A 23792-nucleotide genomic window follows, 5' to 3' on the forward strand; every position below is an offset into this window, starting at 1 on the left:
CAAACTATTTTCGCATTCACGATCCAAAGAAAAATGAATTCGTTGTCAATTGTGTAAGAATTGGTGTCACAATAAATGCAGATGTAAATCCTGGACGTAAACAATTTGTGAGTGAATTGTGCATGTAACTTTTTTCTTAAAAATACCTATTTCTAATATTAGGTATTTATCCTTTAGAATATCTTTTGGTTTAATAAAATAATTTGGTATTTACTTATTATACAAAATGCAACGGATCCATCACGGGCCTATCAAAGGGTCCAACATGAGCGCGTATATGCCCATGATGGACCCTTAACAGGATTTTAGTAAACTATGAATACTTTTGTCATCTTAATTTTTATCCAAATTTGAAACATTTGCATATTATAAAATAACAAGACGTTATGTGGTCATATTTAAAGCCTGCTAAGTAAATAATTAAAATTATTATGGAGCTTTTTCCTTAAGGGGTTCATCATAGGCACATTTCCCCTACAGTATTTATATATAAAAAAAATATTTTGCCCAAAATTCTAATATACTCTTTAGTATCGGGCTAGTTTAGAAATTCTAGGCAACTGTAAATACGTATTTCTGGCTAGTTAGTAATTACAGTACGGTGCAGCCATGTTAGAAAAGATCTTTTCTAACAGTGTTACAGAAATCGAAAAATGTAATATTAGAAAGGGTAATCTACTTAAAGCAACAAAGAAGTGATAATATCCCTTGCCTACAAGAAACATCTTGTATAATTGACTCAAAGAACTTAAGCTGATTTTCTTTCTGTTTGATCAGAATAATACGCGAAAACCAGTGCGAAACAACTAAGAAAAATGGTATAAAATCTATTTACCATTTGGACATTTAGCCTTAAGTCCACAAGCATAAGTCCACAAGTTTAGAGCATAAGTCCACAAAAGGCAATTCGTTTTTATAGTCTTTCGCAATTGAAATTCGAAATTATTGATAACCATCATTGTTCGTTCGCGTTTGCTCAGAACGTAATCAATGAGCAGTCCACCATCCTTGTTGAAGGAACAAGGACACATAAAGAGAAATTTTTTTTGCATAGATTTAGATAGTTATCAATAGAATTTTGAGGAATTCCTAAATAAAAACCAATGAATTGGATTTGCCTTTCATACATCTAGATTTGGATTATTCTGTTAAATTACCAAACCTTAACGGTTTGCAAGGGTTTTATGGTTTATACCTGCCACGGGGTGCAGGTAGGCTAGCGATGAGTTTTCAACTCTCCAGGTCTATTTTAAAATCCCTAGTTTTATAGCGGTGATTAGTTTGTACTATGTACCAGGGCATTTATGCTAATTGGTGATGACTAGTAGGTACCCGTTTTTCAACACCTTTGTACAGGTGGTCGTATCGACTTAGGTTTTCCGATCCTTGACTTTTTCGTTTAATTTTAATAATAACTGCTATATCTTTATTTATTTCTTTCAGTTTATTTATGCCTTCTTGAATTTTTTCAAAAATCATTTTCTTTTTCCGTAGCATTATTTCGTCGTTGTGTATAAGTGCTGTTGTCCAGGACTGGTTTTTAGACTTTGTACCCTTTCGGATTTTTTACAAGTATCGAAGAGTTATCCCAATTCCTTAACTCCCCGACTTGGAAGGTCAGTGTTTGATCTTGAATTATTTCTTCTCCTAAACGTTTGATTTCCCTGCAGCTTAAAAGTATCGACTACCCTCATATAAATATAATATACCTATATTAAGTCAATTGTAACTTTTTAGGTTTCCATTTGATATGTTTTGACGATTTAGTTTTTAGCGATTATTTGTTTTATAAATTTGTATAGGACATGATTTGGATATTTCTTTATACTGTAGATTGGGTTGCCTAACCTGAAGATGAGAAATTTAATGGTTAAATACTAACTGAATGATTTTTTATTACATTAAAATTCGTCATTTAAGTTGAATTAAATCTTATAATGTATATTAAATAAATTGTAAATTTTTAGAATTCTGTTTTATATTTTTTGACGATTTACTTTTTATCGGTTATTTGTTTTATAAATCCACAGGTTTTGGATAATACTCTATAATGTAGATTGGGTTGCATAACCTGAAGATGAGAAATTTAATGGTTGAATACACTGAATTATTTTTTATTGCATTAAACTTCGTCATTTAAGTTGAATTAAGTTTTATAATTAACTAATATTTATTTTTCTTTACATAAAGGGCATGTGCCCGGATCAACAATTAAAGAACACAATATTCATAATTGAGTAAGGAGATACATTTCTAGACAAATAAGTGGCACTTATTACAAACTGATTTTTATCATTTATAGATAAATGATATTTTATGATTTTAGAGGACAATGAGGCAGAGAAGAACGACAATAGATAGATACAAAAACTTAAGGAAAGAGGAAAAACCCATACACTGAAAAAAGAAACGAGACTCGGAAAATGACATACTAGAACGGCTCGAAAGCCATATGAGTTACGGAGCAACAAGAAAGTTCTATCATCAAATAAATATTATTAGAAAAGAATTCAAACCGAGAATGAACTATTGTAATGATAAGGAAGGTAACTTACCTACCAACAAAGAGTACCTATATCCATTAACCAGATCTTTACACTACGACAGATCCTCGAAAAAGCGCAAGAGTTTAACATAGATATGTATCATATTTTTGTCGATTTTAAAGCGGCATATGAGTGTCTTAAGACTAAGTATTTACAACGCTATGAATGAGTTAGGAATTCCATAAAAACTCATATGTTTGATAAAAGTGACAATGGTGCTATCAGCAATAAAAATTCAAAACGACTCGTCAACCCCATTTGAAATATATAGGGGGTTAAGGCAGGGAGATACGCTGGCGTGTCAGCTTTTTAATGTCGCCTTAGAAAAAGTTGTACGAGACGCTAATTTTGATAACAGGGGAACAAGATTTAATAGATCAGTCCAAATTCGAGCATATGCAAGATACAGGGCGATAACTGCGGAAATCCTAACCGAGCTAGTAGCAGTAGCAGAACGAATGGGGTTACATATAAATCAAAATAAAACCAAATCCATGGCGACTAACACAAACACTAGAGCTGGAAATGTTGACGCAGATTTAATCATCAATGACCAAAATTTGACTCACATATGGACATATGGACCGAAGAGAAAATGTAGCAGGCTTTAAATGCTGTTAGAAATGGAATGTCCGTCAACCAGGCTTAAAACGAATTCCGGATACCCAGGAGGACCCTTACGAAACCATTTGACAACAGGTATCTCAACTAAAACATTAGGTAGAAATCAATTTTATCATCTGGTCAAGAAATTGAACTTTGCTCAAGAATCTTTCGTCTTGCTAACGTTGGAATTCCTATTGCTAGCAAGATAATTGGAAGAAGTGTATTTTCCTTCTGCGAGGAAAACAATATTCCACATACTTTTAATCCAGTGAAACAAAAAGCTGGGCGTAAGTGGTTGAGATTATTTTTGGGTCTCCACCCTCATTTGGCTAGAGTTAAAATACAAAATTTAAACAAAGTGATTATCACTGATTATTTTGAGAAGTTGAAGGTAGTCACGGAGGAATTGGATGTTGCCGGAAAGCCTCAGAATATTTACAACATCGATGAAAAGGGCTGTCGTTTGACACTGCATCACCAACAGAAAGTTTTTGCCAAAAAAAGGGACAAAGAGAGTGCTTATAGTAGCACCAGAGCATGCTGAAAACTTGATAATCGTGTCAGTATTGTACTATTTAAGGGTCAGAGGCTCAAACCAGAATGGAAAGAAAATCTTCCTCCTGGAACCAAGGTAGTTATGACACCTAAAGGAAGTACGACACACGATGTTTTTGTGAAATGGATCGAACATTTTCAACAGTTTTGAGTTGGAGGTAAAAATACTTTGTTGATTTTTAATGGTGTTAAGTCTAATTTAGATGCAAACATCGTTAAAGCTGCTGAAAAGTACGACATTACTCTGTTTTGTCTGCCAAGCAATACAACCCATGAACTACAGGCTATGGATAAGTCTGTTTTCAAATATTTCGAATCGTTTTGGGATGATGAGATTCTTTTTTTTGGATGAATAATTCTGAACGCTCGATAAGACGCACAGTCTTTGGATGAATATTTTCTGAAGTTTGGGCTAAGGCTATGATCCCAGTAAATATTATCTCCGGTTGCAAAGCTACCGTAATTTACACTTTCAATCCATCAGTGATTCCAGAGAGCGCTTATGTACCTTCATACCCAACCGAGCTTAAAAATGATGAAAATGAGCAAGAACCAAACATTTTCACAAATCAGAAGAAATTTTCAGAAATTGAACAAAGTACTTCTGCAGAATCGATGAATCAATCTTCAGCTAAAAGAATCAAAACCATTTAAAGCTATTTTGTTATTTTCTAATTCAACTGTGTCCTTTAAAAAAAAATTCGTGGCCTTATTTCTACCTTACTAAAATTATAAAAGAATAATAAAAATAAAAATTTTAGATATAAAAATTGTTCACACACAAAATATTTACTTTATAATGATTATTCTTAAAAGGTCGCAGAATAAATCCCACCATGATATATTGTTGTGGGTCTTTAATGATTTGCTGATTGAGCAGAGTGTGGATGTTCGATGTTCATGTCTATATGTGTTAATAACATAGCTGCAGCTATGTCATGTTCTCAGTTAATTCGAGAATGTTTATTGGGTTGTATCTTTTTCATACCTATCCTATGCTCCTATATATTGATGAGTTTTTAACTGTTAGCTGTTGGGACGCGCCGTGTTGAGTATGAGAACTTTCTACCAAGTATGTCCTACGTATGTGCGTATTGTACGTGTATTTAGCCGGAGTGTGTCTCTTGTTTAATCAACGAATCTACAGTTAACGACAAAGCTTCAGATCATATTTCATGTTTTTATTTGATCTGCGAATGTTTGTTTGGTTGTGTCGTATTCTTGCCTATCTTATGTTCCTATATATCTATAGTGAAAACTTCTTCATTAAATGTTTCATACATAGTGCACTGGAAAGCTCAGATTCACTGTCTCAGATTGGCACAGACAAACATTGTTTGATTTGGAAGTAATATAATTTTAGAGGTAAAGACTACTAGATAAAGAGTACTAGTTCCAATGTTGTTTTCTGCTTATGATGCATCTGAATCTGATGATCTGAATATATTCTCTACGTAGACATTGAATAGCAGGGAAGATAAAATACAGCTTTGGAGTACACCTTGTCTTATCGCTTGCATGTCTTGAGTTAACAGTGAGCTGTTGGTCTGTAGCTTTGTCAATTTAATCCAATATATATTTTGAATAATCCAGATATCTTTTTATGTTATAGAAATATTTTTGATAGTCTATAAATGTTAAAAGACATTTTTGAGAGATCAATTATGTACAGCATATTGCTTCCCTCTTATTCATTACGCGTATAAAACCAGAGGTGTACCGCTAACTTTTTCACGTTTTCTGTATATTTTTTAACGAAGAACTTTTAGAAATATTGTTAAGCGATGACGCAATATGCATATAAGTCGTTATTCTTTACAGAGCGTTGGCCTTTTTTAGTAAAGCTGTAAACGTAGATTTGATCCACGCAAATGCCTCTAATAGCCCCTAACGTTCGGGCTCCATTAATTTTAACATCTCCACATAAACACTATCTTCCTCTTCGTTTTTTAACAATTTTGAGTGCATTCTACTTCAGATACCAGTTCTGGTAATTCTAAAAAGTTGCTGGAGTTATTTAAATTTAGAACAGCTTATCGGTCATCTAACTCGGCAATAAATACTCTTAATGGTTAGATTTTCTTTCATACAGAACTGTATCAAACCTTTTTCCCGTTTATATTCCTTTCATCTAGACAAAAGCAATTTGAGGCACCTATCAAAATTTATGTATTTTCTGTAATTATAAGTAATCGAAGTACTTTTTTAATTACTCCATAAAATCATCAAACCCTTGATCTGCTTTGTTTGCTGTGGAGTAGTGTTGCCCAAAATCGGTCTTGGTCTTGCAGTCTTGGTCTTGTTCTTGCGTTTTTGCAAGACCAAGACCAAGACCAAGACCGCCTAATTTTAGCAAGACCAAGACCAAAACTCACCGTGCAAGATTTAAGCAAGAACAAGACTAAGCCTGCGAGACTCTTGCGTCTTGCAGTTAGGACTGAGTGTGGTTTTAGCGAGTATAGTAGTTCGGATATATGCTTAAAGACTCTATGAGACGCAAAAAAATATGTAATAAAAATTTGAAAAATTGAACTTATGCGCATCATGAACAATACCATAGACATACATACCGAATCAAAATATTCATTAAAAAACACATTTGACACGTGGTCAGAGGTCATAATTACAATGTAAAAATAAAATATTTAAAATATTTTACCCTAGCTAATAAAAAATATAATTGTTACGGACACCCACTTAATAATTCAATTTAGTCAGGAGGAATCTAAATAAACAAATCTTATCGGCCCAAGACTAATTGTTTCTGCTGAGTGTGCGATGAGATCATTCGGTTAAACAAACTTTGCTGAAAAAGTGTGGCTAATATTCAAAAGTACCGAGACAAATTAATAACAGATAATGTTAGTAATGAAGTATTTAGAATAACGAGACAAATTAATAACAGATAATATTAGTAATGAAGTATTTAGAATAACGAAGTAACGATATATAATTCTCGGTTCGTTATTAGATACTTAGGGTATTGGATAGTAACGAACACAAAGTAACTAGTCGTATAGTAGTTACTTTTTCACTATCACTTAACTTTATTCCCAATTGAGCTTTCCATTGAGCTTTCCATTGAGTCTAATGTAATAATTGTTTTTCATCTAATCCTTGTTGTTCCCGGAGTGACAAGTTTACAATTTGACATGAATGAGGGACAAAGATTCAAATAGTTCTAGTCGGAGTAGTGAGCGTTGGAGTTATAGATCTAAAAGACCTAAAAGCAAATTTGATTAGTTTTTCGAAATAATGTATGCATCCCAAATTGCTTTGTGTAAATTGTACATACGTAGAAACGATGAAATGAAAATGTACAACAGAAACACGTCAGGTTTAAGGAAGCATCTAATATCTTTTCAAAAAAAGGAATTACAAATATTTCTTCCCGAAAAACCAAAATTCGGTGGAGATATCACAAGCTTTTTAATAACCTCTAGAAAAGGTGGACATATAAAAAAATATGGTTATTACCTTATTACCAATTACATATATCATGTACCTACTACTTTATTTTGGTAAATTAATGTATTTATTAAGTAGGATCTCCTTAATTTAAAATAACTTCCATTGCCATTGCTTTTTTAACTATTCTTTATTTTTTCAAGTTAGTTTTTTACATAAAAGTAGAGATAAGATTGGTAAAAACATTTATTTTGCTTTAATAAGTGGATTATAGTTTGTTATCTTACCACCCAAAAAATCTGTGCCCTTGATACATGTATGTGGATTTTTTGCCCATCATGTCCATCAATCCCTTTCTAGGCAGATAATGTTCTTTCAAACACAGGCATGCTTATGTCATTAATTTGTTTTTTTTTGTTTTAACCATGTTTTAGCACATGTAAGCTTAGTAAATGCAAACATTTATTAAGAAACAGATTGACTTCCGTGGGGCATGGTAGATAGTTAGAGATTTGAGTTAGTTAGAGCATAGGCACGGATCGCTTAGATCGTCGCTTCAAACCCCACCCGGTGTCAGTTGTTTAGACAGACATTTATTAATTTGGTTAGTCTTTATCATGGCTATGTTAATTCAAGCTTAAAATGTACTTACTCTGTTACGTTGCTCTAAGATCTAAAGTAACGTTTAATAAATAGCAATATGCTATTTAATGGTTAAATGCAAGACTTGCAAGACTCTTGCTGCAAGACCAAGACCAAGACCAAGACCGGGAGTGCAATACCAAGACCAAGACCAAGACCAAGTGTATTGGCGCAAGACCAAGACCAAGACTGTCTAAGTCTCGTCTTGTTCTTGCATTTGGGCAACACTACTGTGGAGGCATATATTTGAATGATGTTAACGTAAAATGGTTAACATATCAGTATCACGACGATTCGTTTTAAGGGAGTTATTAAGTTTATTACTAATTTCTATATTTTGTCTTTTATTATTATTCCGGCGTCTTTTCTGTGCTGTAGATCGTTGTTTGTAGATCGTGAATACTAGAACTTTGTGTCTTCTTGTGGACATATTCCGTTTCATTTCCTATATCTATTTTTACTTTACTTTACTTTCGTTTCGACATTTCTATTTCTTGATTATTTCGTTCCACTGATTTCTATAATATCAATATTTAGCTATTTCATTTCCTTGACTGTAATATCAAATACTTTTTGTTTTCCCAACTTACAAGTTTAGCAGCTCTTGACGTTGAGCTTGACCGCTATTTCAAGTCATCTTCTCTAGGTGAGATGACGCCGTGCTTCATTACTATGCCTAAAGGCCAGAGCCTTCACTTCCGCCATTGCCACCGAACCAAACATCTTCTTCTACTACGCCTAACCTAACCTAACCTAACCTAACCTAATTATGATCCTACCCTTATCTTATACTAATCATTTATTACTTACCTCAATATGAGGTATTTCCTTCATATCACAGATAGATTGCACCGTGTTTGAATTATCTTCAGACATTGGCCCAAAAATTCCAACCACTCCTTCTTGTAGAAGAGAACATGTGGCTCTGGCTGCAAGGTAAGGGTTATCCTTAGGAATGTGTTTGACTATTAAATCCAAATCGATATTCTCATCGTTTCTGTTAATTTCCTTGACGGCTTCTTTAAGAGCGGCTTCTTGGTTGGTGTTGACTTCATCAAATATTGCACCTAAGATCAAAAATAAATTTTTAGTGTCTTGTATATTGTAGATTCCGTAGAATTCGTTTGGTCTTATAGACCTTTCCACACTATGACCTGAAATATTTCTTTATGTAAACCCTACAAATAAGTTTTAATTAAAAAATATATAGAAGATTACACCGACTATAGAGTTTCTTTTGCTTTTTTTCTGTGAAACTTGGTCCTTTAGCCAGAACTAAGAAAAATCGTAGAGCACAAAACCTATAGAGGACTTATAGAGGAAAAAACTTGGTCACTTGCTTAACTACAAGGTTTAAAGGTTAAAGAATTTTATCTATGTATGAATAAAATTAGAAAAAAAAAATTTAGATCATATTCGCAAAGTTAACAAAAACCTAAAGCACTAAAAATATAAATAAAGTCCAATTAAGTAAGAAACTAATAAACGAGAAACTGTAACAAAGAGCAGGTAATAGTGTTAAAATGGGCATAAAGATATAATAGGATATTTCAAAAACATTGATGTTTTACAAGACTGCTATGGTATGGTTAGCTCTGACACTGATTACATGAAATTTGGGTCAGACATAAGTCTTACTATGTAAACAGTGAAAAATTTATATCAGCGATATAAGCAGCGTTTATTTGAAAAATAACACATGTCCTTTTTTGCAAATTTGACTTTATATATTGTTCGTATAGAATAGTAGTTTCTTTATCGATATCACACATTCAGTTGTGTAAAAATCCCAGATGTCCAGAGTAAACTACATAGAAAATTTGGATGGTTTTAGAAAAACAACAGATGTCCATGCGGTCTGTTGTAAAAGCAACACTTGTTTGACCTTAGTCAACGGTCATAGCTAAGCGTGAATGATTTTTCTATAAAATTATCAGTTGTGTGCGTTCTTTGTTAATAACAGCTGATGTTTGTTTCTTTTGTATTAGAAAAATAGTTCAGCATGGCGGAAACTGTTCAACACAATACCTCTAATATTATAGATCTTACATACATTTGTGAAATTCGAACTACAGATCAACCACGAAAACGGAAAAGAAAACTTTATCGGAGGGAAACCATAAAGCAAGCTAACATAGAGTTCACAAAACGCATAAACGTGATGAGCCCAAACAACAGAAATGACTGTAGATATGTTTTTCGATAATAACAAGTTGTTTTAATGCTTATGACTTCAATCTTGGTTGTAGGTGTAAACGTTACCGATGCTTCTATGTAAACGTATGTAAAATATAGGAACAACGTTCTGACTTACTGAATATTTTTAATAATATGAAGACCAAAGATAAGCAGGATTCATATTTATCAAGACTTATTAGCGTTACTCTTGTCCAGAGACGAGCAGTCGTATTTCACAAGCTACTTCTTCTTCTTCTAGTTCCATGACCGTTATCGATCGTTGGATATCATGTTGGCTACCATATTCGCTATCGTGACTTTATTGACAGCCCCTCTAAATAACGATGTAGTTGATTTTCCATACCATTGCCTTAGATTTTTCAGCCATGATGTTCTTCTTCTACCAGGACCACGATTACCTTGGATCTTTCCCTGAATGATCAGATGTACGAGTAAAAGATCATATTTTTCAGGGTGTCTCATAATGTGGCCGAAGTATTCCAGCTTGCGTTTCTTTATTATATTGACCAGTTGTGTTGTTTGGTTCAGCCGTCTAAGGACCTCCTCATTTCTAACTCTGTCGAGCTTATTTTCAATAGTCGTTTGTACACCCACATCTCAAAGGCTGTCAAGCGTCTAAGGATAGCCTCATTTAGAATCCACGCTTCCACTCTATACAGCAGGACAGGAAAGATGTAGCAAGATGTCATTCAAACTCTAAGGTCAATGCTAAGATCGTGACTGCAAAGTACGTTTCTCATTTTTACAAAGGCAGCTCGGGCTTGTTTTATTCGGCTTTTATTTTCTGCGGTTGGATCCCAGCTCTCATTGATATTACTGCCGAGATACACGAGTTTCTCTACTCTGTCCAGTGTGGCATCTCCGACTTTTATACCGTCATCCTGTATATAATTTTGTTTGGTAACTACCATATATTTAGTTTTCTTAACGTTGAATTTTAATCCATACTGATCACAAGTCTGTTTTATTTTGTTCATTAGATTTTGAAGGTCTTCTCCGCAATTGACATGCACTAAGGCATCGTCGGCATATCTAATATATTTGACGGTTACTCCATTCACAATAATACCTTCGGTTGTCTCCATTAAGGCTTCCTTAAATATTTCCTCCGAATATAAGTTAAAAAGTAAAGGCGACAATATACAGCCTTGTCTCACTCCTCTTTTTATATTTATCTCATCCGACAGTTCTTGTTCAACCTTTATTCTTGCCACTTGATGCCAGTATAGATTTGTAATTATTCGTAGATCTTTATCGTCCAATCCAGCTGTTTCCAATTTTTTTAGCATTTTGTTATGTCGGACTTTGTCAAAAGCCTTTTCAAAATCGATTGCACAAATGTACACTTTTGATTTATATCTCTGCATCTCTGTTCTAGCACCTGTATACTAAACAAGACTTCTCTTGTACCCAAGCCACTTCTAAACCCTAATTGAGTATTGCTAATTCTGTCCTCTAACAGCGTGTAAATTCTGCTGTGTATTATTCGCAGGAAGATCTTCAAAACGTGACTCATCAGACTTATTGTCCGATAATCACCGCATGTCTTTGGACGATGTTTCTTAGGTATTGTGACAAATCGTCACAACGACTTTAACCAATCAGTGGGTAATATCCCAGTGTCATAAATTCTGTTAAAGAGATTACACAGAGCTTTAATTTCATTTTCTCCCAAAAATTTTAGTATTTCAGCACTTACTTCATCGGGGTCAAGTGCTTTTTCATTTTTTGCCGTTTGTTTTTTGAACGTGTAACCTCACTTTCTGTTATAGATGGACCTCATATAGCAATCGGTGTAAAAATGTTCTACTCTCTCATCTTCAAATAATTTAGAAATGTAGTTTTCCCATTCTTTTAACTGTTCATTGATGTCCTATATTCTGTGTCCATTTCTTTCTTCTAAACTTTGGGATACTTGTTTCCGTTTCTTTCCAGCGACCTCTTTTAATTTCTTGTGCAGATGAAATGTATCGTGTTTCTTTTCATATTGTTCAATTTCATTACATTATTTACTATGAAATTGTGTTTTCGCGTGTCTTATCTTCTGCCTGAATATTGGGTTGATCCTCTTGTATTCGTTTTTATCTTTATTTCTGACTTCTCTTCTTTGATCCATAAGTCTCAGTATTTCTTCTGTCATCCACCCTTGTTTTTTTCTTGCTTTTAGCATACTCAATTTTGTTTCTTGAACAGTCTTTAAGATGTCTTTAATTCTCGTCCAGTTTTCCTCAATACTTTCCTCTTTGCTTGATGTTAACTTCATTTTTTGTTCTAATATACTAGTTATTTCTTGTTTTACAGTATCATTTAACATCTTTTCTCTATCAATAGTAACTGATTGCTTATTCGTCCTTGCAACTCTTTTTAATCTCAGACTTACTTTTCCTACTAAAATATTGTGATCTGTTGGTACATCTGCGCCTGGATATGTTTTTACTGCTAATACTGAATTTCTGTATCTCTTATTTATAAATATGAAGTCTATTTGGTTACGAACAACTCGTTCAGGTGTATCTGCTGGTGATTTCCACGTGTAAAGACGACGCTTTGGAAGTTTGAAAATTGTGTTTGTTATTACTAATTGCTTTTCTACGCAAAAAGATGCCAACATATCTCCTCTTTCATTTCGTATGCCCAGACCATATTTTCCTATGATATCTTCCTGTTCACCTTCACCAATCTTTTCATTAAAATCTCCCATGTTAATATTAAGATCGTGTTTCTTTGTAGGTGCTAATACTTTTTCTAAATCATGATAGAATTTTTCAATTTTCTCTTGTTAATAGTCTTGTGTAGGTGCATATACTTGTAATATGTTCACATTGATTGTTGTTGATTGTATTTGTATCATCAGTATCCTGCCTGAGAATAGGACGACGTTTTTTACAGCTTTATCTGTTTCCTTTGACACCTTTATTGCTACACCATTTTTGTGTTTTGAGCTGTCTTCTCCTGAATCGTATACAATGTGATCATCTTCAGTTACTTTTCCAGACCCTGGCCATCTCATTTCACTTATTCCAAGGATACTTATATTTAGACGCTTCATTTCTTTAATGGTGTTGTGAATTTTTCCTGGTTCGTACATGCTTCTTACATTCCATGTACCTATTTTTCTTTCTTTAGAAAATGTGTTCATGTTTCAAGCTTTTCGGGAGATTCTTAGCACCCCTGCTTCATTTAAGGAGCTCCCGTACTCGGGGCCGTTGTATTTATCAGCCATTTCCATGATTTTTTCTTGGGAAAATTAGGCTCTAGGTGGTTTCCCGTTGCCTTCCTAGAGTGTGTAATAGATCATAATAATAATAATTTCACAAGCTGCTTTACCTAACTACAGCACTACTAATGACAGTGGAAATGAAGATACCAACAAAGCTCGACATTAACAAGGTCCACCACATGTAGCTTCTTTTATATATAAAATTTGACTACCGGGAAAAGATGTAAGTATTTGTGCCAAAGCTCTTCGTAGTATTTTCGGTGTTACTAAAATGCAGATCCATCGAATTAGAAATAGTTTAGCAATGAGTGGATGCTCTCCAAAAGATACCCGGGGCAAGCATACAAATAGGCCTAAGAAGACAAACGCTGCTGATATAGAAAACATAATAGCTGACCTTTCTTCATTTAAAGACCGCCAAAGTCATTATACACGAAGACTGGACAAAAAGAAAATTTATCTACCATCAGAGTTAAATGTAAAAAATATGTACAGAGACTTTGAAGAACTTCACCCACAGTCCAAGGTTTCTTACTTTGTTTATTATAACTTATTTCAAACTCGATTTAACATATCTCTTTTTATCCCAGATATGACACTTGTACATTATGTGATGAAACTGAAGCCCAACTTAAATAATAATGTATCTGCAATAGCCTTTGACTTTATGCAAACTCTTCCGCTATCCAAATTGACTACAAATAAAGTTTTCTACAGTAAACAACTTTGATACTATATATTTGGTGTACAACATCGGAGGCAATGATGACCAATGACCATATGTATACCGATCACGAAGGAATGGCTAAACGTGGTCAAAATTAAGTAACTTCCATGATATTTCATTATCTAAAAGATTGGTAAAATGGATGAAATATGGTTTTTCTTTGATGGTTGCCCGAGTCAGAACAAAAACTACATCTTTATCCGCTCCATAGCACATTCATATTTACCTTGCGATAGTGACTTTAGTCTCATTTTTCGTGCAAAAAGTAGTTGTTGATTTTCCAGAAGAATGGGATAATCTTATTCGGTAGTCAAGGTCTAATTTTATCTTAATCTAGAAACAGACTCCGGGGAAACCAAGGATCACACTTCAGTCCTAGAACTATTTAGGCATAATAATAGCAGTGGTGGTAATATATATTTTGCTACCGATTTTTGTTTAAAATATCAATAAAAATATAAAAGCAACTTGTACATATAGTAAAAGTATAATTTAAAATAAATTGAAGCGGGGCAGTTTTTCTTGATTTGCCAAAATTTTAATTTTTGGACAAGCCCTGTTTTTTAAATAAACGATTCATATATTTCAACTATCACCAACTTTGTATCGACACATTTATAAAAATAGATTGATGTAATCACTTATTTAGACCGATCAAAAAACACAATGACTATAAAAAAATATATCAAGGATAAAAATTTGGGAATATGTAAATGAAAGTGTGTATTATCACAGAATACACTACCCAAAAAGAAGCGAAACGAAGGGCTTTTTCGCAATCCGAATTTCTGTGAGATCCGTCATGTTCTAAATAGTTTATCTGTCAACCTTTAAAAACTGAAGTTTGTTTACGTATTGAGAAGTGTTGTTTCGTGTGTGTTGTTTAATAGTAAAAAACAATACTGTTATACATATTTTTGTATATACATATCTTCTTCTTTTTCTAGTTCCATAACCGTTATCGATCTTGGGATATCATGTTGGCTACCATATTCGCTATCGTGACTTTATTGACAACAGCTCTAAATAACGGTTTAGTTGATTTTCCATACCATTGCATTAGATTTTTCAGCCATGATGTTCTTCTTCTACCAGGACCACGATTACCTTGGATCTTTTCCTGAATGATCAGATGTAAAAGATCATATTTTTCAGGGTGTCTCATAATGTGACCGAAGTATTCCAGCTTGCGTTTCTTTATTATATTGACCAGTTGTGTTGTTTGGTTCAGCCGTCTAAGGACCTCTTCATTTCTAACTCTGTCGACCCAGCTTATTTTCAGTAGTCGTCTGTATACCCACATCTCAAAGGCTGTCAAGCGTTTAAGGATAGCCTCAGTTAGAGTCCACGCTTCCACTCCATACAGCAGGACAGGAAAGATGTAGCAAGATGTCATTCGAACTCTAAGGTCAATGCTAAGATCGTGACTGCAAAGTACGTTTCTCATTTTTACAAAGGCAGCTCGGGCTTGTTCTATTCGGCTTTTAATTTCTGCGGTTGGATCCCAGCTCTCATTGATATTACTGCCGAGATACACGAGTTTCTCTACTCTGTCCAGTGTGGCATCTCCGACTTTTATACCGTCATCCTGTATATAATTTTGTTTGCTAACTATCATATATTTAGTTTTCTTAACGTTGATATACATATACATATCTTAATACCTTAAAAAAAGTATAATAATATAAAAAGTATAATATAATAGTAAAAAAATAATAATGCTGTAAGGGAGTTGTACGATGATATGACGAGTGTAATAAAGATTGGACAAAAAGTGACAAAAAAGATAAAAGTGACCAAAGGACTTCGCCAAGGCTGCTGCATTGCACCTACACTCTCTAAGATTTATATGGAGGGGGTTTTGGATATTTGGAAAAGAAAATGTGAACCTGTCCACCAAAAGAATGGGTGTTAAAATTGGAGACCATACACTGTACAGCTTGCATTTTGCTGATGACCAAGTAATACTTGCAGAAGATCAAGATGATATCCACTACATGTTACGAAAAATACATGAAGAATATACTAAGTGGGGCTTATCAATTAATCCATCAAAAACAGAGTACGTAGTAGTGGGAGGTGAAGGAAAGCACAGAACTAGGAAGCAAACAAATTCAAAATACTGATAACTATAAATATCTCGGTGTAAACATTACAAACAATGGTCGGAATGCAAAAGAAATAGCTACTAGAATTGGTCAAGGAAATTCAGCAATACGTCAACTGAATAGTATACTTTGAAATAACCACATCACCCGGAACACAAAAATTAGGATATACAAAAGTATCATAGAAAGCATTGCTACATATGGTTCAGAGCTTTGGGTAATAAATAAAAATGACGCATCCAAAATAAAAGCAATGGAAATGAATTATTGGAGAAGATGTTGCCAACTCACTAGAAGAGATAGAGTAAGGAATACTGAAATCAGAGAGCGTATGGGCATAGACATTGACGTCCTGGAAACTATAGAATGCAAAAGGCTGAAATGGTATGGCCATGTAGAAAGGATGAATGATCAACGATGGCCAAAGAGAATGTTACAGTGGATCCCCACCAACCGCAGGAAAAAGGGAAGACCAAGAAGATCGTGGAGACAAGAAGTAAAAGATGTAATGGAAGATAGGGGTCTACAAGTAGATGACTGGAACGAGCGCAAGCGTTGGAAGCTAGGTTGCGAGAAACGGCGGCAGCTGTAATAAACTCGTTATATATATATATATATATATATATATATATATATATATATATATATATATATATATATATATATATATATATATATATATAAAATAATAATACTGTTATACATATTTTGTATATACATATTATACATAGTTTAATACCTTAAAAAAATCGATAAAAAGTAATAGAAATGAATGATTTTCATCTCTATTTTGAAATTTACTCTCAATTGCAATTGCTTTTTATCGGGATTTTAACGTAGTAAAATACTTTTAGTGAGTTAATTTGTTTGTTAAAAAAAAAAACAAATCGATATTTTTGACTTAAGACCTTTTTACTTATCAGTACAGAAGTGATATATGGGTTATAATAAATTTTACAGAAAAACAAATTTTCAGAAAATTTTACAGATCTGTTTAAAAAACATTAGTTTTAATAATTACTTCGTTCCTCAGTGTAACTATAACTTTACCACTGTTTTGAACGACTTCCGTATTATTTTTCTTAGTGTACTAAGTAGTAGTATAGTACAATTGTCATTCTCCCTCCAAAATTTCTGTCCTACGAACATCAAAGATACCGACAAAGCTTTCGCTTCTTGTTGGGTGGTGTATTCTGTGGTATTATTAAATAAAAAGAGTTCACATTCCCCGTTTTTCAAAAATTTTAAAAATGTTACTATAATTATCTCTACTATCTGCAATACTCCTTGCAGATAGCAGAAAAGAGCTGAAAATTTTGGACATTATGGACAATATTGAAGATGGAACAATATACCTTAAAGAAAAAGATTTAGAGAAAGTACCCAGATATAATTACTTGAAATGTGAGCTAAATGAACAATGAGAACGCAGCCTTGAAATAAAACGACGCGACGCATTTAGAGAGCCAGAAGCGCCTTCAATCAGATGAAAGCAGGATTATTCATATTTCATTGAAAAAAATGGGAATTGAAATTAAAACTAGAGTATTGAGATGCTACGTATTCTCTACCTTTTCATATGGAGTTGAAGCCTGGACAATTACGAACACAACTGAAAAGTATCATGGACATAACACGTAACATACATGGAAACAATAAGAGAGATGAAAAAAGAAAAAGGAAGGAAAAGTGACCTACTTTGGTTATATACAAATAAATGAAAAATATAAGTTAATGCGATTGGTTATACAAGGGAAAGTGGAAGGAAAAAGAGATCGCCAATGTCCTTAAAGGATGAGGTACACGAAGAAGAAAATTGTTGTCATTGACAGTTTCTTTCACTCACTGAACTAATGAAAATTAAATATGCAGTCAACGGCACAAATTTAATAAATTATTTTAAAATACTAATAAATGTAATGAGCAAACATTTGTTTACTGTTTTGTTAATTTTTTTAAATCGTCAGAATACGAGCAAATTCTAATAGACCAACTGTTTTCATTGCGTTTATTACTTGTGTAGCATAATAAGCTTGTCACTATTCCAGAATCAGAATATCGTTGAAAAGGCCGTTGTACGAAGCTCACATTAAGATAAAATGAAAAATGAAATATTATGTGTGTATTTATAACCCAAATTTAAGTATGTACTCGAGAATGAACAGCTGTTGACCGTACACAACATGCAGGCAGGTAGTTTAAGTTTACGTTGGTTTGTAGTGTTTGTATCTCATTTGCATCTGCTAAAATTATTTTAATAAACGTTCAACACAATATTGCCAACATTTTAATATGTTTATGAATAAAGCGATATAATATAATGAACTTGAAACTACTTTTAAATAAACAGCTAATAATGATATGGAAACTTATTAAACTAATTAAAGAGAAGGAACAACGTTGACAAGCTATAAACAATATTCTAGAACACCCCTTCATACCTTAAAAAGTGAAAACCCCAATGTATGGAAAACAAAAAGCCAACGGATGAACACCAGGAATACTAGTTAAAAGTGACTTGGCTGTTCATATATTTAATTCACAAGGATCCAGTCATTCCTAGAAGATCAGAAGATATAAAGGGTAATGAAATTAAATATTTTCGTATATTGTAAAATGGAATCATCTGAATTGATAGATAGAAATAAACATTGATTCTTATATATACAACATATAAAATGGGATATAAATCGGTATAAGTGAAGTTAGGCGTCGAAAAGAAGATCAATTATACTTAAGTCTGGAAATATGTTCCATTTCAGAGGAAACAAAGATTCATCTGTTGGGGGAGTGGGTTTTTTAATCCATAAAAAATGGGTACCAAACATAATCACAATAAAAAGTATATGTACCAGAGTCATTTATCTTATTTTTAAATTAAACCCAAGATACAACCTTAAAATTATACAGGCCTACGCACCAACTACGAGCCACCCAGATGAGGAAGTTGATCAATTTTATGAAGATATCAGAGCAGCTATACAAACCTTAAAAACACATTACACATTGATAATTGGAGATTTTAACGCCAAATTGGGATTCAAACAAGATGATGCAGAATCTGCTATGGGAAACTTTGGATTTGGTGAGAGAAATGAGAGAGGTAACAGGCTTCTTGACTTCTTACATCAGGAAAATCTCTTTGTGATGAACTCATTCTTTGGAAAGAAACCCCAACGTAAGTGGACATGGAAGAGTCCGAACCAAAAAACAAAAAATGAGATTAATTTCATAATATCAAATCGGAAAGATATTGTTCAGGATGTAACAGTATTGAATAAATTTTCAACAGGGAGCGACCATAGACTAATTAGAGCAAAAACCACTTTTAACACTAAAGTTAAAAGAACAAAAATGATCCTCAAAAAGAAAAGTGGAAGGTGGCTGTTCCCAGAAGATATAACGCTTTACGAAGAAAATATTAAGACTAGTTTGGATACACACGACTTAGAGCATATCAGCATCAATGAAATGAACAATAATATTACTCAAATATTGAAAGAAGCTGAAAAGAAATATTGTCCTCGTCCTGAAAATAATAACAAAAACTTAAGCCACAACACAAAACATCTTCTAGACGAAAGAAGAAAACTTAGGGAAAATCAGGATCATAACCAAAATGAACTAAGAATTTTGAATAAGAAAATTAAAAAGGAAGTTAGAAAAGATCTGAGACGATACAATACGATGGAAATAACTAGAGTAATAGAAGAAAACAAAAGCTTGAAAGTACTCAGACAGAGCATGTTCATTGGAAGAAAAAACGTCCACAAATTAAGAAATGAACAGGGGCAAATCATTGAGGATAGTTCAAATTATGAACACGATAGAGAGTTTTTATAGACAACTATACAAAGAAGAACAATGTAACCGGGGTGGATCATTACCAAAGATAATCAATCAGGGATCTGAAATTTTATCAGACGTAACACCCAATGAAGTTCGAAGGTCAGGAGGCGATGAAATAGTGGCAGATGCCTTGAAAGTGGCTGGAAAAAGATTATGGCAGGTCCTTGCCAAACTATTCACTAGATGTTTGCAGGAAGCAATAACACCAACCCAGTGGTATAACGCAGAAATTATCATACTTCATAAAAAAGGGGATTCTACCGACCTCAGGAATTACAGGCCCATAAGTCTACATTCACATATTTATAAACTATTTACAAAAATAATTACGAAACGACTAGAAAATAAATTGGAATTTTATCAGCCCATAGAACAGGCGGGTTTTAGAAAAGGCTATGGAACGAACGATCACCTACTGGTAGTAATAAAAAATCTTATAGAAAATGCACTGAATATAATAAACCACTAGCTTTAATATTTGTCGACTATGAAAAGGCATTCGACACCGTAAATCAACAAAAAATGTTGGAAGCCTTGACAGAATGCCGAATTGACTATCGGTATATAAATATAATTAAACACATATACCAAAACGCAACAGCCAGTGTTAGAGTGGGTGATCGTCAAACCCAGAAATTCCCGATACAACGTGGAGTACGCCAGGGGGACACCATATCGCCGAAACTGTTCACTACGCTTTTGGAATATATATGTAAAAGGGCAAAACTGACCGACCAAGGCATAAACATAACTGGAGAAAAGCTTAGCCATCTAAGGTTTGCAGATGATATTGTACTAATAGCTGATAGGATAGATGAGGCCAAAGAACTTTTAAATCAGCTCTACCTTTCCTCGCTAGAAGGGGGATTGAAAATAAATATATCTAAAACCCAGATGATGATAAATCTTGTAGTCAGCGAAGATATATGCGTAGGAACAAGATCCATAGACCAGGTAATGGCCTATAAATACCTAGGTCATGGGATTCGCATAGGAAAAGATAACCAAACCGTTGAGCTTCTCCGTCGTATAAGACTGACTTGGGCAGCCTTCGGCAAGCTGAACTATATTTTCAAATTGTCTGATATACCAATATGACTTAAAAGAAAAACGTTTAATCAGTGTGTTTTGCCAGTGTTAACTTACGGTGCGGAAACGTTGACCATGACAAGGAGAACAGTTCAAAAGATCCGTGTGTGTCAAAGGGCGATGGAGCGTGCTATGTTAGGTGTTTCACTACGAGACAAGATCCCAAATCGCCAGCTACGACAAAGAACAGGAGTAGCTGATGCAGTAGAGAGAGTAGCAACACTGAAATGGAACTAGGCAGGTCACGTGGCTCGAATGACAGATAATAGATGGACAAAACGGATACTGGAATGGAGACCAAGAGATGATGCCTACCGAAGCAGAGGTCGTCCACCAACACGTTGGACTGACGATCTAAAACGTTGTTATAGGAATTAGATGCAAGAGGCACAAGATCGAAATAGATGGAAAATTATGAGGGAGATCTATGTCCAGCAGTAGATAAGCGAAGATTGAATGATGATGATGACTTATATATCTAGTAACACACGACATCCCTGGACGTACAAAATACGTGAAGTTTTGGTCCTAACGTCCATGGATTTGAAACGGATATACTTTAGACGTACGACGTGGGACGTGCTTCGGGTGGACTACATATGGACAATCTCTGGATGTCCGTACTAGGACGTTGTCTGGACGTCCGCATTAGTACGTTCTCTGGACGTCCGTACTCGGACGTTTTCTGGATATCCGACATTGGACGCCAGGATGTTTTATTAAGAATGCAAAAAGGAAAAGAGTTTTTAACCACAATAAAAACAGCCAAAATCGAATACCTCGGTTACATCATGAGGAGCAGCGAAATATATGGGTTGCTGCAATTAATTCTACACGGAAAAGTAGAAGGAACACGAATACCAGGAAGGCGAAGGATTTCCTGGCTCAAAAATCTACGTACGTAGTTCAACACATCAACCACAAATCTTTTCAGAGCAGCAGTTTGCAAAATACAGATTACCATGCTGGTCGCCAGCATTCAAAACAGATAGGCGCTACAGGATGAAGATGACATACCTATTTAAACAAATGGCACAGTTTAATTAATGCTTAAAGAAATAAAAGAACCCTTCAAAAAAAAAGAAAATATTCTGTACCATTTGCAACGTTACTTTCGAGTTTGGTTTAAGGATTTTTAGTTTATTAAAAATAAAGTTAAGTGTAAAATTAGTTATGTTTAAAATAGAACATTTTTTTTCTAAGCATCATCAACAGAGGACGGCTAAGATGGCTAAGCTAAACGTAGGGAATATTATGAAGAAGACAGAAAAGATTTGATTTCACGTACAAAGCGTCTATGTATCTGTTGATACGTATTTCGACTTAATAAGTCTCATCAGAACAGTTATTCATAGCCGTTCTTAACGTGAAAAATAATCTTCTCTGTCTTATTAGGAAGCAACAATAAAATGGCTTCGTTATGGACGCAATAGCGACATCTGATAGAAAAATCGGTAAGATAGTTTCGAAACAAATTCAGATTTCTGCTTTAATCTGGAGCCTTCTAAAAATTGCAAGGCACAGCCAGACGTTGATAAAGATGTTAATAGAGACATGGGGAATCTAAAATTTGCATTCCACGACATGTCTCCTCATGTCGAAACTATCTTACCGATTTTTCTATCAGATGTCGCTATTGCGTCCATAACGAAGCCATTTTATTGTTGCTTCCTAATAAGACAGAGAAGATTATTTTTCACGTTAAGAACGGCTATGAATAACTGTTCTGATGAGACTTATTAAGTCGAAATACGTATTAACAGATACATAGACGCTTTGTACGTGAAATCAAATCTTTTCTGTCTTCTTCATTTTATTCGGATCTACTCTGTATGAGTACAAGAAACACATTCGTTAAAGATTTCTGCTTAGTTGAGGAGACATGTAGCGGAATGCAAATTTTAGATTCCCCATGTCTCTATTAACATCTTTATCAACGTCTGGCTATGCCTTGCAATTTTTAGAAGGCTCCAGATTAAAGCAGAAATCTGAATTTGTTTCGAAACTATCTTACCGGTAGAGAATATTGTTGAAAATATTAACGAATCTAAACGTTACATCTCCTTCAAACCTTTACTGGACCACTCTCATTTAAAAGCTTTACAAAGCTTCTCTTTCAGTGAAACTGAAAAAGGGTCTAAACATGGTTGTAACCAGAATTCTGAAGAACTTTCTCGAGATGTTTTTCATATTTCTAATAAATAACGCAACTTTGCTTTGTCCTTTTAAAATACCACAAAATACATTAAATAAGTTATTAAAAATTTTTAACAAAGTTCCTGATCTTTCTCATTATTTTCCATCAGATGCCAGAACCCTTCTTGATTCACCAAGTTAAAGATGTTTTCCCTGGAAAATATTTCGGTTTTAAAATACTCTGATCCATATGACTCAAATTTTAATTTTTTTTTTTTTTTTTCACAAAAAAGCAATAGAAGTTTATATAAATTTTAATGAAATTTCACTGACAAAGAGTTCTAGTAGCCAGTTTTATCCTATTTTGTGTAATTTGTTTATAGATCCAAAAATTGTAGGTCATAAAGGCATTTACCATGGTTATGATAAACCACAAGATACAAATGAATGTCTGATTGATTTTTTAATAGACTCTGTTGTAGAATTTATAAATGTTGGTTTAATTTTTTATTTAAGCTCACAATAATAACTTAATTCTATTAAATAGTTTAAGCCAAAATAATTAGGCATGGATAATCAAGTTTGTGGGGTAGTTAGATTATATTGTTACATCTTGATTTATATTTTAGGTTAATGAGCTTCTGAAGAAACACATATAGCCACAATTTTTAAATATTTGTAACTTGTAAACATAAATGAATTTAGGA

At 33.8% G+C, this 23792-nt stretch overlaps 1 protein-coding gene across 1 annotated transcript in view; it reads right to left on the reverse strand.

The window, feature by feature from the left end:
• The window catches only part of LOC140437369 (glutamate receptor ionotropic, kainate 2-like), a 96100-nt gene that overhangs the window by 58556 nt on the left and 13752 nt on the right, over nt 1-23792 (reverse strand). Inside the window, exon 2 of the mRNA XM_072526858.1 lies at nt 8568-8824. Coding sequence (XP_072382959.1) covers nt 8568-8824 — 257 coding nt within the window. The remainder of the gene's footprint in view (nt 1-8567; nt 8825-23792) is intronic.

This window comes from Diabrotica undecimpunctata, chromosome 3, assembly GCF_040954645.1.
Source record: "Diabrotica undecimpunctata isolate CICGRU chromosome 3, icDiaUnde3, whole genome shotgun sequence".
Taxonomy (NCBI): domain Eukaryota; kingdom Metazoa; phylum Arthropoda; class Insecta; order Coleoptera; family Chrysomelidae; genus Diabrotica; species Diabrotica undecimpunctata.